General features: G+C 39.0%; 1 protein-coding gene across 1 annotated transcript in view; it reads right to left on the reverse strand.

The window, feature by feature from the left end:
* FRMPD4 (FERM and PDZ domain containing 4) overlaps positions 1-17,792 on the reverse strand; it is a 67,164-nt gene extending 49,372 nt beyond the window's left edge. Inside the window, exons 1-2 of the mRNA XM_008948064.1 lie at positions 17,631-17,792; positions 15,261-15,363 (exon numbers count right to left, since the gene is read on the reverse strand). Coding sequence (XP_008946312.1) covers positions 15,261-15,363; positions 17,631-17,787 — 260 coding nt within the window. The 5' untranslated portion in view covers positions 17,788-17,792. The remainder of the gene's footprint in view (positions 1-15,260; positions 15,364-17,630) is intronic.
* Between the last annotated feature and the right edge of the window lie 1,049 nt (positions 17,793-18,841).

Raw genomic sequence — 18,841 nt, forward strand, 5'->3', positions numbered from 1 at the left:
CCCTCTGTATTATTAGCTGTAGTTTCATAGGGCTGGACCATGCTTTCCTGCTAAGCTGAAGAGGTGCCTGGTATCCAAGTTCTTCTTTGTTCAAATGTCCACATTCAAATAAAGCTATCTGGATCTCCCCTGCAATAACCTAATTAGAGTGAGCTTCTTATGTCTCTCGTAAAAGGGACAACTTCTGGATCATCTTTGCTGCTTTTCCCAAACTACATCCAATTACCAGCACACTTTCAGGAATGTACAGCACTCCAGAACTTCCATGGTTATATACAAGGTTTATATTGCCTTCCTACTCCCACTTGATATTCTCTTCCTTTTTATATCCTTTTAATAGTCATTCTTTTAGATACAATGTACTGCTCTGAAAGGTCAGATTCAATGAATTATTTAATGCAATGGCAAGATGAGGCACTAAATGCTGTCTCTTAATAGCCTCTGGTAGTTTCACCCTAGGCTGAGCTTCAGTTCTGTGACCAAGAGGAAAAAGACAGGAACATTCATGATAACAGCTTGGATTTAATTCTGTTGCTCTGAGCAACAGGCACATTCACCTTGTGCTTCACCTTGGCTAGGCTTTCTATGAAGCAAAATTTTTACTACCAGAGGCCATATTCAACACGCTACACTGGGAAATACTACATGCCTTGCAACATCAGTGCACAGCTTTCCTAGAATCATAGAATCATTTAGGTTGGAAAAGACCTTTAAGATCATCAAGTCCAATCATTAACCCAACTCTACCAATTCCCCTGCTAAACCATGTCCTTAAGCACAATATCTACAAGACTTTTAAACACATCCAGGGATGGTGATTTAATCACTTCCCTGGGCAGCCTGTTCCAGTGCTCGATAACCCTTTTGGTGAAGAAGATTTTTCCTAATATCCAACCTAAAACTCCTCCCCTCATGCAACCTGAGGCATGAGGCTCTTGTTCTATCACTTACTACTTGTGAAAAGAAACTGGTACCCACCTCACTACAACCTCCTTTCAGGTAGCTGTAAAGGGTGATAAGGTCTCCCCTCAGCCTCCTCTTCTTCAGACTTAACAATCCCAGTTCCCTCAGCGGCTCCTCATAAGGCTTATTCTCTAGGCCCTTCACCAGCTTATTTGCCCTCCTCTGGACCACCTCAATTCTTCCCTGTATTGAGGTGCCCAACACTGAACACAGGACTCGAGGTGCAGCCTCACCAGTGCAGAGCAGAGGGAGATGATCACTTCCCTAGTCCTGCTGGCTAGACTATCTGTGATATAAAACAGGATGCTGTTGGCCTTCTTGGCCACCTGGGCACACTGCTGACTCATATTTAGCTGGTTGTTGATTAGTAACCCCAGGACTCTTTCTGCCAAGCAGCTTTCTTAGCCAGTTGTCCCCAGGCCTGTATCACTGCATGGGGTTGTTGTGACCAAAGTCCAGGAACCAGCACTTGGCCTTGTGGAACCTCGTATATTTGACCTTGGCCTATTGACCCAACCTGTCCAGGTCCCTCTGAAGACCACTGCTACCCCCAAACATACCAACCCTTCCATCAAACTTGGCGTCATCTGGAAACTTACTGAGGATGCACTCTATTTCCTCATCAAGATCACTGATAAAGATGTTAAAAACAAGTGGTACCAATACTGAGCCCTGGGGAATACCACTTGTGGCCAGTCACCAATGGACTTAGTTGGATTCAACAGAACTAAATTTAGCTCCGTTTGTCACCACTCTTTGGGCCTGGCCATCCAGACGGTGTTTTACCCAGCAGAGCATACACCCGTCCAAGCCATGAGCAGCCATTTTTTTAATGTGAATGGTGTGGGGAAATAAACAGTTTCAAAGGCTTTACTGAAGTCCAGTAGACAGAATCCATGGCCTTTCCCTCATCCATGTCTTGTCATAGAAGGAGATCAGCTTAGTCAAGCAGGGCCTGCCTTTCATAAACCTATGCTGACCGGGCCTGATCGCCTGGTTGTCCTGCATATGGTGCGTATTGGCACTCAAGATGTTTTGCTCCATAACCTTCCATGGCACTAAGGTAAGACTGACAGGGCTGTAGTTCCCCGGATTCTCCTTCTGGTCTTTCCTGTAGATGGGTGTCATGTTTGCTAACCTCCAGTCCACTGGGACCTCCCTGGTTAGTCAGGGCTGTTGACAAATGATGGAAAGTGGCTCAGTGAGCAGAAACATTTGACTTTCAAAGCTTATTTCCCTAAATTTCTAAACATGAAATTTGGCTAGATGTTTTCACATTACAATGGTGCCATCACCTAGAGATGGGAAGACCCAGCACAAGGTTACTGCAATGTCATGCTTCACAGACAGTTCACTCTAAGATGGTAGGCACCATAGGATTTACTTGAGGCAGCTCTAGAAAATACTATGCATCATCAACAGCTTGCAAGGAATTCTGCCTAAAAAAAGGGGGCCATGAAGGACTGCCATCCCCTAATCAAAACACACAAGAGACAGCAGGACTGCCTCTGAGAGGCAGGCACCACATATGTTAACCTTGATGCCCTACATGTAATCTTCTCCCACAATCTCCTCAGTCAGCTCCCCTTTCCTACAGTCAGTCTCTTCCCTGATCTCATGGTCCCTCTGTACCTTGCCCATGCAGCCTCTCAGCTCAAAGGCCACAAAGCATGACCTTGCAGGTCCTTGGCTGCACCACTCTCTTGGCCAAGACATATTTCCACCTGCTCGAGAGCTGACTGATGCTCTTCTCTGGGGCATAATGCCATGGGCTGGAGCGAGATGAGGATGAGTACATGAGCCCTTTCAGAGGGCAGATGTGGTATTTGGTCCACAGGCCCAGTGAGTGGACACCTGGGCTTCATAACCCACCAGCAGTAGTCTTCTGATGGATATAGCCTCCCAGATCCTTCCCTCATAAACTCCTGGAAGTACAAGTGTCTGCTGCTACCCAGTGGACAGCACTACAAGGACAGAAAAAACTGAGAAGTTTTGCTTTAGAATAGTGAGGTCAGCTCAGTATCTTCAGGAGTGTTTTTGCTCCATCTGGAAAACTCTATTATAAAATACTGAAATTATTAGTTTGTCAGCTTGATACCAACTGTGCCTTGGATCATGCTGATCTCCAGCTCTGCCCTCCTGAACTCCTCAGTATCTCACAGGAGCTGGAGCTCCAGCTGTGACTGTCCGACTTACAAAACCCTGATGATACCCACGCCTTCTCCTGTGGGTGATTGGAGGGATTAGATTAACTATATTAGGTATTTTTAGAAAACTACTTGCAGCACATATATTCATAGCTAACCTGTGTATGATATGAACACTAACAGTCTAAAACAAAACTCCCATAAAACCAGGAATACTCAAAATTATATGGGTGATAAAAAAAAAAAACATCACATTCCTCCCTCTCTCTGCATTTATATACAAACCTATGCAAATGCAGAAGACATACTGCATGCTTGTGATATGTTATTTGTCCAATAAACAGCCCTAAGACTTACATTAGCAAACTATCCTCAGTCTATGTACTTCCGAGCACAAATAATATAATTTCCTCTTTCTACAACAAAAAAAAAAAATGGTTGCAAAACTGTGTGTTGAGTTTGCTTTCACTCTTATATATCAATACGTTGTACAGTTCCTTCCTCTAACCCACAGCGGTTTGTATGACTTATTAATTAACTCAGCAAGACTGCTGGACACCATAATATGACTATAATTGGTGTAGAACACTAAGAAATTGTTTCAGTACATTTTAAGGAGAAAAAAAGTGGCATCTTTACTAATGCATTTGTTCTAATATTTAATTAAAGGCTTTGAACATAAACAGAATTTCAGATAAAATGCAGAACAAAAGGGTTTTTCTGGTCACAAAAATATAATTTCCATGTAAAATTGGAGCAGTAAGGAGAATGACACAAGATAAGGAATTAAAAAGAAACTGGATTGCAAAGTCAGTTAATGAATAGTTTTAATTTTTTTGCTGTCTTCCAAAATTAAGAGTTTTTGCTATTATTCTTGATAAACTCTTTAGTAGATATTTTCCTTTTAAGTCTCAGGCACACTGTAATGATGCATAGAAAAGAATACTGAGCAGAAAGACAATGTATGGAACAGAGATTTCAGTGCAACAATTAAACCTCATGACTCTCGTAGTTTTTATGAAATACAGATGACTTCAAGGATTTTAAACTCCTATACAAACAAATTTTCTTCTCAAGAAGAAGAACTGCATTTTTGGATATTGTTTTCTGAGGAACAGACTTGATGAGAAGCTGAAGTGCTCAATATAAAATGGGTAAGTTCTCTGACACGAGATGACAAGATCTTTTCCTCTTCAGGAGTCTGATTCATAAACTGAACAAATCTGGTTTTAACTAAACCTCCAACCAAGCTGAATTTCTTTACTTAACAATATAGACTGCAGGAACTTTCCCTTGTGCAGTAAGTAAAATATATTAAGCTTTAGTCTGCATGAAAAGGAATCAGACCTAACAGAACAAATAACATTTCAGCACATACTACATAAGAAATATGCCTTTGGGGTAGTGAGCTTGATGGCAATCTGGGTTTATCTCTGCAGTCTGTTTTGGCATTTGCAGTCTCTATTTTGATATTTCTTACTTCTGAGTTTCTCAGAACATTTCTCTTGGTTTCTCAGACAAAGTAAGACTAAGACCAGCATCCTTTGGAAGTCACCTGCTGTGAAATATATGTGATTCACCTTTCCCCTATTACTGTTGCAGCTTCCAGGATGTTTGTTTGACTCTGACGTTTCAAGTCAAGCAAAAAGTCAAGCAGAGAATGGTATCTCTGGGAAAAAGCCTAAATAAAGGCTAAAGTGGAAACTAAAATGCTTCTCTTACACTATTTTTCATGTATTGCTTGTAAGGCATTACAGATGATCAATTGCCACATCACAAATCAAACTAGGAAGAGTTGACTGATAAATCCCACAGAAATCTACCACGTTAAACTGCCTTGCATTCAATGTTTTTTAAAGGTGAATTTATTTTTAACCCCTTCTGATTCAAACTATTTTTTGTCTCAGATCCTTTGTTTAATGAGAAACTGGTTTTGTCCTTTGACCTTCCACTATGACCCAGAGTCATCCCAGTCACTGGCAGCATTTAACTGAAGTATCTCACTTCAGGGACTAATGAGTCATAATATGTAAATCTATTCTCCTTCTCTTTAAAACAACCTTCTGATTTGGTGTATCAGATAAAGTTAGATGGAGATACTCTATCTCTTAGCAATTCTGGGAGTCCTTGTAAGCTGTACTCTTGCTAAATTAAAAATATGATCTAATTCTATGTTCTAAGTTTTCTAGTCCACCAACCAACACAGAAGTCCCTAAAACATTTCTATTCCAATTACATCATGCTATCAACTGAGTCACAAAATTATTCTTAATGGAGGGAAACAGGAAAGAGAAAGTACTCACTAATGACAATCTTATGCCTTTTGATCTTATTTCTCAGTATCTTTGAAAAAGTTTAAAAAAAAAATTAGGCCTTGCCAACATAAAGAGAGTCATAAAGTCAACTGCCCCAAGAGCCAGATCAAATTTTCTTGTAACACAATTAAATCTAGACATCTCCGAATTAAAAAGAAGTCTGGATTGAGAGTTTTATTACACTAGTATTTATCCAGGCACTTCGCTACTATTTTTGTGATTTTCCAGCTCCATAGACAAACTACAAGTTACTGGTGTCAAGCACTGTCACCCCAACATACCTTTGGCTCACTGAAAGACAACATTTCTGTCAGAACAGGGATATGAAATAGGAGTGCAGAGATAGCCACTGTAACTGGACCCTAATGTTACGAGGGACAGCCACCTTGCGGTCCACACAGCTTTAGAAGGCACCATCCGTTATTTAATTTTACTTAATAGATTAAATGTAGTCTGGAAAGTAAATAGGATTACGATACTAAAAACTAACTCTGAGAGCTAGAAAACCAGAAAGATACAGCATCAGCATGCCAAAGAGCCAGAGAAAGGTCTTGACATCTTAAGGAACTCCCGACTCAGCTTTCCATTACAAAATTCATTAAAAATACACCATTATACCAATGGACCATGAGCTATCAATACCTCTCCATGACACTTTGCTCTGAGTAGGCTTTACCTGTTTCCCAGTCACTCTCCTTATCTCCCTCCCATCCCAGGGAGTGCTGCTTCCACCTTGACAGCAAAAAAAAAAAGTGCTCTCTTAACAGCAAACACAGGATTACACCACCGCTCAATATGCCAGCTGCCCATAGCATCCAAGCAGACCCAAATAGAAAGTCTTAAGATTTCCCTTTATTCCTATTTTCCAATTACATGGTCCAAGATTTTTTCTAAAAAGTATTCATTTTTGCTTTCCCTCCCCTCATTCTCACTGTGCTATAAAAAAGACATACATAGCCACCACACTAAAAATTAGGCTAGCTTTATTTTCTTCAATTTGACAAACAGACAAGTTTTTGTAAAATGCACAAAATCCTTCAAATACAGGCACTGCCAGGAGCTTTTACAGAACTAACAGCTAAAGGTATTTCAAATTCATGAAACTATACAAGACATTGCAAATTGGTCACAGCCATTTCACCCTTCACTCTCAACAGTTTAAATTACCTTTTACATTTCCTGTGAGCACCGGTGCATATAAAACTGCCACACCCTAAATATAATTCCTTAATAACAGGAGATTAAAATCATTCTGCCTTTCCTTGATACAAGGCGTCTGTAGCAGAGACAACCCTCCAAGGATCAATTTACAAAACCATAAAAATATAATGTTTGCCTCCCAGCTCCTGACATCACTTTCGCCGTCTTTCCATCAAAATACAGCATTTTGGTATAATTTTTAGTAACTATAAGATTTTTGCTTAATACTGCCACCTACCTTTCAATCTTTTAAAGAAGTTATTTCTCTGTCATCCTGAAGCTACACAGTCAGCAGACAAAAAGCAGTTAATCTCTATGATACAGATGTCCAGCACCATCTCAGGATAAAAAGGAATGCTGATGCCACCACTGTCCACACTGTGTGTAGCACAAGCCTTCACAACGCATCACAGGCCTTATACCACGCAATTATCATATCTTCTCAAAAATGGCTATGTTTTCCATTACAACAGCTTCATTAGCTGATCTGTAAGTGCTGAATCTGTCAGCAACTGACTGGCAGGACAGAGGGAACTGTAAACTTCCCACTGAGGGCAGTCATACACTCCCGGAAGGGCAGAGCTGCTCTGCCAGTTCTGCGCATGCAGTGGTGAAGGTATCTCTGTAATCTTCATACTTCACAGTCACTCCTTGCTGGCAGCCACAGATCACAGCACAATCCTCTCTGGTCAGCCCATATTGCTTCTCCAAGCTCAGAAAGTACTGCAGAGACTGACACTTTACAAGCAAGCTCTTGAAGCTCTCTCTGTCTTGTCTTCCTCCCTGTTTTCTTCTTTCTGCTGATTAAACTGCTCCATATCATAGTGCTTGAGTAAGTGCAGCTGTCCTGCAGCCACCCACACAAGCCACAGAATATTCAAGTACCAACAGCATGAGGGCTGGCTTACTCAACATAATCTTTTATGACTTGTAAATGTCACCCCAAGAGAGACAGATAATGGGGTTAGGGAAGAGAAACCACAAGATTTCTGTAGTTTGACACCTCCTCTCTCTCCTTCCCCACCCCAAACACAGGACATGAGATTTTTAGGTACCTCCTGCTATGTATTCCCAACAGGAAGTAATCTTTTTATGCACAAGTCTTGCTTGCAGTGACAGCACAAAGGACACACATCTACTACGTAGCATACAATAGAGAGGAAATCCATCACATGGAAGGGTTAATAATAAACTCAAAACTGGGTGTTCATTTGTATGACTTTACATGGATACAATTACTTTCATAGAATCATAGGCTAGCTTAGGCTGGAAAGGACCCTAGAGAACATCTAATCCAACCTCCCTTCCATGGTCAGCCAGACTAGGTTGCTCAAGGCCTCATCCAACCTGGCCTTGATCACCCCCAGGCAGGGGGCATCCACAGCCTCTCTGGGCAATCAAGTCCAGAGTCTCATCACCCTCATACTGAAGGACTTTCTAAGATCCAGTCTAAACCTGCTCTCCTTCAGTTTAAAACCATTTCCCTTTGTCCTGTCGCTGGACACGCTTGTGAAAAGTCCCTTTGAAACATTCACATCAGTGCATCCGGCTTCAAAAATCCTCACTGCAGAGAAGCCAACACTTTTGTGTAGTTGTATGAGAATCAGTAAGTCTGCTTGTCAGAACAAGCTATATGAGAACAACAGTTGCTGGTTCACAGCTGAAGAAGACATTTTGTACAACTGCTTGTTTTTTGGGCATAGCCGTTTCACATCTCTCTCCATACCCTTGCATTCAGTTACCATAAAACAACTTGTTAGGGAGCAGCTGACCTGAAATTGGTCAGGACTGACTTCTCTTTCTAGCTGATGACAGAGTAAGGTGAGGACACAAGACTTAACCCGGATGACACATCAAGCCTTGGAATTTCAAAAAGACCCCATACTTACTAACTCCAGAGAGCATCCACCATGGTGAACACATAAAAGAAACTATTAAATCAAGTTGTTAGCATTCCATATATGAATTATTGAGCACAAACTCATCTAAACCATGTCAGGCAATTTTCTGCTAAGAACAGAGCAAGGATATGAGACTGCATGCTTTCACAGATATCATGGATTTAAAAGAGAACCATTTCCACACTTGGTATCGATTTAACAATAACAAGTAATATCTCTATACAGCTTTCAACTCAGTTCAACTCTTACAGGCCTTTGAAAAGATGGGCAAGCATTTCTAAAATCACATTACAGATTAAAAATTAAAATCTAGAGAGATCTGAATTAGCTCTCAATCTATTAACTCAAGTACCAGAAACACCTCATCATGGCAGTCAAGAAAAAAATCTAAAGCAGACAGTACTAAATCTATGCTCTCACAGTTAAATTGCAGCAGCTGGTTTAAAGTACTTAAATTATTTCCATATCATGTTGCAGAAATACCTCAAAGAGTAAAAGATATGCACACAAGCACCACCCTCAAATCAGACAGGAACCAAGTTCTCATATCCTGACTCCCAGCTCTATACCTGAGTCAGCTGATTAGAGGTAGCTAATTAAATGCCCTGGCAGAAAGCTTATCTCCATTACGCCACTTGTAAAATTCCTACAGGTAATTTGGTCCAACATTTTGTCCCTCTGTCCAGCATTATGTATCTAAAACCTAATACACTAGACATTCATAGATCAAGGACTGAAACAAAATGAGTATAGCCTCTGGATTTATATACCAAAGTGGGAGAATAATGGAGTAGCTTCAAATTAAAAGGTCCACATGACCGTTTTTTTTCAGGAAAAGGAGGTTTCAAGATTCTCAGTTGCTAAGCAGTATCGTAGCTTATAGATTAACGTTTGATTTTTTTCTCTGTGATGTTGATGAAGAACGAACGTCTTTAACCTAAGTCCAGCAAAACTGCCTGATCCAATATACGATACAGTCTCAGCCCAGAGACAGAAATTACATTTGAAATGTGGTATTTTCATCTGCTGTGAGAAGGTGATGATGACAGGCACTGCCACTGAGCTCCCTTTTACACTGGCATTTAGCTATGATGAGGCAGAGAGAGCAAACTGGTTTCCTGGCACACACAGAGTCAAATGGAAGCAACAGAATCCTCATCCGCTCATTGACAATGGTGAAAAGGGTCACTCTTGATTAAATTCAAGTTAGCACTTAAAATACAATGTGTAGCCTGAAATCTTGGAGGGTTCCTTCTCTCCAGACTTATGGTAATATAAAATTAATCCAGAAATTTTATAGCCAAATTGAAAGAATCTTCAGATTCTCTTGATGAAAACTTGCTGTGACATCAACTTCCCAAAATAAGAGTTATTTCAGAAAGTTTTTGAGTCATTTCTCTTAAATAGAAAATAGAGCAAACAAAGAAAGAGAAGTCCTTAATGAATTTCACCTTTTTCAGTTCTCACTTTGCAATTAAAGTTTTTTAGTGGAATTCCACAGGACATCAACTAATAATTTAATGCTGTTACAGTTTCAATGAACACACTAATCTAGCCTAATTCAGCAACCTAGAAATCAGGTTTCTATTTTAAGATATCTTTCACAGTAGTTTATTTCAAAACAAGTATCTCAGATGGATCAGTCTCTTCAGGTGACAGTCTTTTCTCAAAGACTGCCTCAATAACTATTTTAATAAAATTATAAACAAAAGAGCACTACCATGCCCTACTCAGAATTTCCCTTATGGGGTAAGCAGTACACAGAATCACAGAAACATAGAATGGTTTGGGCTGGAAGGGACAGTGAAGATCACCTAGTTCCAACCCACCTGCCATGGGCAGGGACACCGCCCACTAGACCATACTGCTCAAAGCCCCATGCAACCTGGCCTTGAGCACCTCCAGGGATGGTGCACGCACGGCTTCCCTGGGCATCGTGGTCTAGTGACTCACCATCTTCACAGTGAAGAGTTTCTTCTGTATTATCTAACCTAAATCTACCTCTTCCAGCTTGAAACCATTACTTCTCATCCTATCACTACAAGCCCTTATAAAAAGTCCCTCTTTCTTGTAGGCCCCCTTTAGATAGCAGAAGGCTGCACTTCCTTTAAAAGTGCAGTCCTTTAAAAGTGACGCTTTTAAGTGTCACTTAAAAATTCATTAAAGTATATTGGTAAATAAAAAGACATTTTACATATGCTGGTATTTTTGTAGATTAATGCATACAATCTAAGATGATTGAGTCGTTCACATTATAAAAATTAACCATAAGTATATTAATAGGCAAATTAATTGTTAGAAATATTTCTGTAAGTGTTTTCAAAGAAATTTTGGTTGGTTAAAATGTTTTTTTAAAAGATACAAAATTAATATTAGCCAATGATAATGAAACACATGCATCCCTGAACAACCAATTAATTGATATAGTACATTAATACACCTTTTGATGTTAGTTCTGTATTGTTGCTTACCTTGAAATGGACAAAAAATTGCTATATTGTGCAGTGACCTTAATGTTACCACAAAGTACTTATTGTTATGTAGGTGTGAAAAGCTTTAAGACATAGAATCTGTATCAGTAGTAAAAGAAAACCAAGATAAGTAGCTCCTGCTACAATTTGAAACCAATTGCACTTAAATGCATCTTCTTTCTTTAGTATTCTTCTCATTTGCTCCTTGCCTGGCCCATAACCATACATTTAGAAAACTGGGCTTGTTTCTTCCTCTTTTTCCAACTTCAATAACTTTCTGTCTTGAATGGAACACATCTAGACTGCAGCCGTAAGTGATGCCCATAAAGGTGACCTCTCTTTGTAAGGGAAACCATAAACATGACTTCTGGGTTTGTGCTTGAGAGTAGCTCAAGAGAACATAATATGGTGCAAAAGGCATTGAACTTATCACAGAAATAATGAGTCCTTATGCATTTTGTCTGAAAACCATACTGTATTCAGATTTCTGCAACCTTGTCTTTCAAAGGACAACTTGAACGCTAATTAAATCTTGCCAGTAAAGCAGAGCCAAAAGAATTAGATGGATGTGAACGACCTACAGGACATATTTATAATGAATATCCCTGATAATCTCTAGACCAGAGACCTCCTAGGATACAACAGTATCCCTCAATTCTTAAAAAAAAACAAACAAAAATCTTTCACCAGGTTCCTCTCAGTACCCCCTGGAGTCAGCAGAGGTGGCTTTAATACAGTTTTCTAATTAAGGAAGCTTATTTTCAATAATGAATGTTTAGAAGGCACACACATAATTAAAATATTACAATCCAATAAGGAGACAATATGAAAATTTCTGTATTATGTGCTCCCTTTATCTTCTTGTATTTTTCTGTACTAAAACCATTACACGAAGGGGACTTTTCTAAAAGACCAATCTAACTATTTCTAATCCTGTAGGAGTAAAATGTACACAATGAATTTGGAGCTGATAGGAAAAGGGCTGAAAAGGAAACAAATTGTCTGAAAAAAAATTACTCTGATGTATTTCATGGAAAATTTGAAAATAAAGCAAATATATTGCTTAGCGAAACACTATTCTCTAAAATACAAAAACAAAAGAACCACAAACCAAAACACCCGAATTAATTGACATTTTTCAAATACCCATCTTCTTGGATATTCTGATTTTTTTTTTTAATTATTATATTTTGGGCTTAAGATAGACTGTAGCAGAAATTATGTTTTTCATTTTCTTTTCCTTCAACGGCATAACTCTTTTCTGAAGTAAATATCCTCACAATTATTTCTTGGAAAACTATTAAATATTGCATTACACTAAAAAAATCTGTTTAACATTCTAGGTTGACTTAATATCTAACATTTGGCTATACTTTTGCTTGGAGGTTTTGCATCTTGCTAAGCTTGTTAAAGCATGATGCTCACCTGGTTATGAAATCTGCCTTTTTTTCTCATGCAGTTTGTTTCTTTTTCTGCTTGGCATACTATGATCTTCATGGCTGTACTTCGAAAGTAGATTAATTTTTTTCCACACACTGTTTTTATTACAAAGACAAATTGTTTCTTGACTTTACAAAAAACTTTGAGGGAAAGCTGCATAAGAATAGCCACAGAATTTTACATCATGAATATAAAACACACCTTGTTAAACCTAATCAGCAAGAGACCATGCAATCACAGAAAAAAATATGGTGTCAGAATATCAATTTTTCATTGATGTGCTTCAGTGACCACAAGATGGTACAGTGTAAGATCCTGAAGGAAAGGAGCAAACTTCAGCTTGTTCAGGGCATTGGTGGGCAGAATCCTATGGGATCCAGCTCTGAAAGGCCTCAGCCCAGTTGAGCTCCGTGATCTTCCTGGAGAGACTCCTCCAAGTGCCATAATCATCTACTGCAATCATCAAGGAAGCAGGAAGGCACAGGAGGACACCAGTATGGCTCCACAGGGAACGAAATCCAGTGCAAAATGGAAGCCAGCCATAGATGGCTATGGAGAGAAGTTAACAAGGAGAAACAGAGAAGCCCTACCTGGCCAGGCAGGAATGGAGTTTGCAAAGCTCAGCTGTCACTGAAACAGGCACAGGGTGTAAAGGGTAACAAGAAGGACCTCTGTAGCAGTGGAAGCCAAGGGAAACATGAACTTGCTGCTAAATGGGGTGGGCAACTGAAGGACACTGAAAAGGCTGAGGCACTCGATGCTTTCTTAGCTTTGGTCTTAGTGGCAGGGTCTGCCACCCTGGTCCCTGAGCTTTAGCTGTGATCCAGCTACCAGCTGGAAAACAAGATTCCAAAACTGCTTCCATGCATATTGAAAACTGAAAGCAAGTGTTTTCAGAGTTGCAGATGTCTCTAACTTGTATGAAAACCTTCTATTACACAGAAGAGATTCATTATTTCATTGGTGAAAATAATTGCTTCTGCTACGGTGTCAGGACTGTATAGTGACAGTGTAATCATTCCAGGTGTCCCCATGGGCATGGAAAGAAAGCTCTTCATTTCCAATGCTGTAATATACAACTGCAATACATTCCACTCTGAGTCTTATCAAAGAACAAGTCTCTCTCAAAATTCCAATGGCAGAGAGATTTTTGAGAGCAGAGGTAGAATTTCAGTGTAAGAAAAGTGTCACCAAAAGCTTCCTGTGGAATGCAACAACACTTAATTTAAGACACTATCTATGTAGTCAACATAATTGGGAAGGGTGACATTGTTACTCAGATTCTCATTTGAAGGCAGACAGAGAATCAGCCACACAAGAAATTCAGTTTGTTTCAGGCCTTAATCAGTCTATTTTCCTTGTTGTTATTACTACATATTGCTGGCAGCAGAGAAATCAGATAGAGATCCTAGTTCTGATTACTTACATCTCAAAAGCATCAGGGAAAGAACGAAGACTGCAACATGATCACTTTGTGAAGAAACAAAGACATCACAAATGTGTTTAAGAACCACTTGTGAGGCTTACACTGATGGTCAATACAGAGCAAAGGACAGAAATTCATTATGAACAGGGCAGTTCCTGGGGTATCTGTCACAAAACCCAAGAGGGTTGAAGCGCCCTCATAACATGTTCTGTTTCCATTAGTTAACTTGGAGGTTAACACTTTTTTAAAACCTGAAAATGTCTTGAGTTTTCTCCAAACCCACCTAACACAGATAAAGGCATCACTGTTGCTGGCATCTTTATAATATTTACATATCTCCTTTGGAAGTTTTCTTCACAGCTGAATCCCCAGGAAATGAGCACCCATTTGCTCAAACTGTGATCTTCAAGAGAAGTGCAACCATCCCAGCAACGCCTGCCCAAATTTCTAGAAGCAAATGTAACTCTTCAAAATTACACCTGTAACACTGACCATAGACACAGCTACCAGTTCTGAGGAGAAGTATCTGTGCAGTTAACACCTGACTATCTCCCAGGAATGAACTAGATCTACCAGTACAGTGTATACACCAATGAGAAGGAAAATACAAAGCCAAAACTGGCATCCAGCAACCAGGCTACTGGAATTTAAAATAATTTTTATGTTTAAGCTTTTAATCACTAGTCATTTTTCTATGCAATGCACTAGCATTTCTCGTTACTCAAAATGCAAAGCTTTTTATGTGAACCATATCACATCATCTTCTACATCCTGAGCATGTCAGTCCCCATCCTTTGTTTTCTTCTGCATCCCATTACAAATATTGCCATTTCTTCTTTCCACCACTCTCCACAGTCACATTATCTTCTTTTCTGCCTCATATCTACAGAGCCCTGTCTGCTCTTTCCACATGAACTCAGCTACCTGCAAACCACTCAAATGCTCTTTGAGCTTCCATACACATTCCCATTTATATGCACCCATCCACTCTCAAAAATCACCCCACCACATTTTGTTACCTCTTTACATAAGACAGAACTGACTCAACTTTCTCCAAGTAAAAAAAATGCAACAGAGCAACAATAACTGGAGCTGCCTTGCTCCACAATTATCTTTTCAACAACCCACACCAAAACTAAGTACCAGGAGAATACTATTCCTCTTTTGGTAACCAAGTATTTTGGAGCTGTTCCAATACCCTATATTTTTTCAGATACTCAAAGGACATTTAAGAGAACACTTCACTTCAATACTAAAATACTTCACTATTCTTCATTATGACTAAAGTAACATTATCTTTTCTCAGCCATGAGAAGGCAAGACTTGCCATATTATCAAATGAGTGCACATGCAATAAGCCACTGGGTTCATAGTTTAAATGACAGGACACCAACTACCTGACAAGGTCGATGACTCTCTCCCTTGGAGCAGCGCTGACTGGCTCATCATTAATCATTATGATCTGATCCCCTGGTATAAGCTTTCCTTCAGAGGGGCCACCTGGAGACAAATTAAAAAAACAAACAAACAAAAAAAATAAACCAAAAAAAAAAAAAAAAAAACCACACAACAACAAAACCAAACCAACCAACCAAAAAAAAAAACCACACCAAAGAAAAAGCACAGTTTAGCTGACCATTGTAAATCCACAGACATAAGCTGTTGTTCACATACTGGGAGTGTTTCTTGCTTCAACTAACGGCATGTTTAACACTAAATTATTTCTGACATTATCAGTACTTCCTCACCAGCAAAATCTTGAAAGGTAGTGTCTTAGCAGCTTCTACTGAAGTTCCTGAAGTTAAGTTCCAAACCCACATCTATTCACCTAAAATTAAGGGCATGATTTTCTGAAGGGCCAAAAGGACCCCAAAGAATTAGCCTAATTCATCCTCTAAATGTGTGATCCACCTTGAACTGATTTGGCATACTTTATTCATGCCTAATCAATATTTGTTTGATATTTGTCAATATTTGCCTGATGACTCCTTTTCCTGTAAATAAATTATCCTGTTTAGCTACTGTTAAGATCAGGAAGTTTTTTCCCCAGTGTCTACACCAGATACTCCTTGTTGCAACACATTACTTCCTATCCCAGGCAAAGAAACAGTGCAGTACATCTTATTGCTCTTTCCTGTGAAACATTACTTACATATTTGGAAGTCATTCGCAGGTGTCTCTGACTTTTCTATTCTAGGCAAAACAAACCTGTTTTCTCCATTTTGAAGACAGTAAGTTCCTATACCTCCAGCCTCTGAGTGTCTTTTCCTTCGGATTCCTACCACTTGGTGAACACAGGTTTTACATACATGCAAAAGCACTGCCACTTTCAGTTAGACACAGGTATTTAGCATTAGTCTGAACAGTCAGATATGTACGTGTCTATGTGCTTTCAATTCTGACACTGCTGAAATGCATATTGAGTTTATGCATTATAAAATGCACATCATACTTTGCTTCTCAGCATGATTACATGCCCAGAAGAGGGTGTGACATTGCAGCTGCTAGACAAAAGATATATCCTCTCTAGTCTCCTGTCTTTAAACTCTGCAGTGATGATACTTAAAAAAATGCAATAGTATTACCAAAAATGAAGATTGTCTTAAAAGAAAATGTTTCAGTATCAAACCAAATTCATTTAACAATTGAGCTAATTCTGTTCCTTTCCTCTGTTTGCTTCAAAAATCTTACTTCCCTTACATATTCAGGATAAATGGATACAAATGCATGTTGGAGAATGGTGTCCTGAGCACATCATTCCTCCTACTCACTTGGAACAGAATATAATAAACAACTTTTGCAAACTGAAATTTATCGTAAAACTACATTAATAATGCTAACTTGGGAGAAAACAACTGTCTGGATCTAGTCCAAATATTAGTTCCACTGCATGCTTTATCTGAAAGCAATACAGATACAATCAATGCACACACGTGGGTAAATGACATCAGAACTTCACAGAATTGATTTTGCCCCTCCTCTGCTCTCTGCAGGGGTTCTGGAGAACATATTGAACAAGAGGAAAGTCAAATCCCTGCCCTTGGCTCCAAGGCAATTTTATGTAACTAGTGAACTTTTAAGCACAGAGAGCAAGGGCCCACTATTTAGGAGACCGATTAGTCCCAAGTCTGGTCTCCCATAAGTTCAAAAGTATCACAAGCCACTAATTTCCACACCAGACAAGATGTTTACAGATCTATTTTGACCTGGCTTTTTCCAACATAGTTATACAGCAGTATCCATCATAAAAAAAAAAAAAGGGGGGGGAGGGAAAGGGAAACCAGCAATAACATCCTCTTTTCCAGAAACAAATATTATAATTAGAATCAAGTATTATAGAACAAAAACTTAGTTCTCCTTGGGAAGCTGATGATAAAAAGAATGAAAAATATGCATGTTTTAATCTTGCAACTCAACATACCTCTTAAAAACAGTGATCCAATGGTAATGAAGGTGACATCAAAACAATATAAATGTAAGAGGGAGACGACCTTCTTTCCTTGAATGAAGTGGGTCAACTTTTTGCAGGCAAACAATAGTAACGGCTCAGAGCGATAAGCTAAAAGTGGCTTTTTATTAACACATTTACATAATGTTGAAAAATGGCTGCAAAGAGGGAACTACTGAGTAATAGAAGGCTTAAAATACTAACTAGTATTCGTGATTACTTTGCCTGAGTATTTTAATAGTACTTAAGTTTGTAACTGTATTTCATCTCAATAGATTAAGTCTAAGTTTGCTTCTGGGGTCAGGTGGAGAAAACATACCTGGTGTTACTGAGCGTACAACAACTGGCTTTTCACTACCAGCCACAAACCCAAATCCTAGCACAGGATCCCTCCTCATTTCCACTTTCCGAGGGGCTGGAGGGGTTATTTGGCAGCTTTCTATTCGAGGGTCTTCAAATGTGGCTGATTGTGTCATGTGACTGTGAAAAAAAATAAAAGATGGAAAAAGGAAAAAAATCATTAAAACATGATTTTGTGGTATCTACTCGAGCCACGCAATTTCTGCAACGATATGAGATGAATACCTGAAATTTTTCTCACTATAAGAACTAAAAAATCAACTTAATAATTTTCTATTTATTTTCTTATACGTAAAGAAACAATGCTGTTGGCAGGTCTCAAATACTAATCAATAGTATCAACCTATAAAGAGGTCTCTCTTTGACAGCATACATTTAATCATACCCCACATACGAAAGAAAAATAATCCAACAATAAAGCCTCTGTCATCTGAGCTTGAAATTTTCATCCTTTATTTTTTGGAAGGGAAAAATAATAGAGTGACCTACTCACAATGTAAAACACAGCAACTGGAGGCTGACAGCCTCTTGCAAGAGAAGAAGACACATTTAAATTTGGTTTTCTAAAATGTCAAGCAAGTTTCTGAGATGAGTCTTCTCAGACAGACTACCTAAGGCACAGGTGATATCTATATTTCCTACTTGTGTAAACTCTCCAAAGTCAATCTGAACTGTTCAGGGTGCAAAAAAAAAAAAGGTATCGATATATATTTATCAACAATTGCTAATATACTTTACTTTCAGCTGCAGTGTTATGACAAAGTTTACTTATTGTACCTAGAAGGAAAAATTCTGATGGCTGGAGGGAAAGATCTTGATTTTTTAAGCAGAAACTAAAAAGGATGCAAGCTATTCAACGTCACATATCCATGAAAGACGTCATGGTTTCAAAGCATGGAGACTTTTAAATTAACATTAATAAACACTGCAATGTGACTGATGCTGTATGCAGACTGAACTGGAACACACTTTGTGATTCCCACCCAATGTCTTGAGCTCCCTGCTGAATCACAGCTACCAATTCCCAGCACAAATTAGACAGACAAACAGACCACTCCAGTGTCATACACTTTCAAATGCCATTAATTGAACTCACAAGCTTCAGGAGATCTAGTCACCACTGCAGATAACAAGCAATGCCTGGTCAGCATGGCATAAAGAATGACAACA

Source organism: Merops nubicus, unplaced genomic scaffold (assembly GCF_000691845.1).
Source record: "Merops nubicus isolate BGI_N331 unplaced genomic scaffold, ASM69184v1 scaffold6549, whole genome shotgun sequence".
NCBI lineage: Eukaryota > Metazoa > Chordata > Aves > Coraciiformes > Meropidae > Merops > Merops nubicus.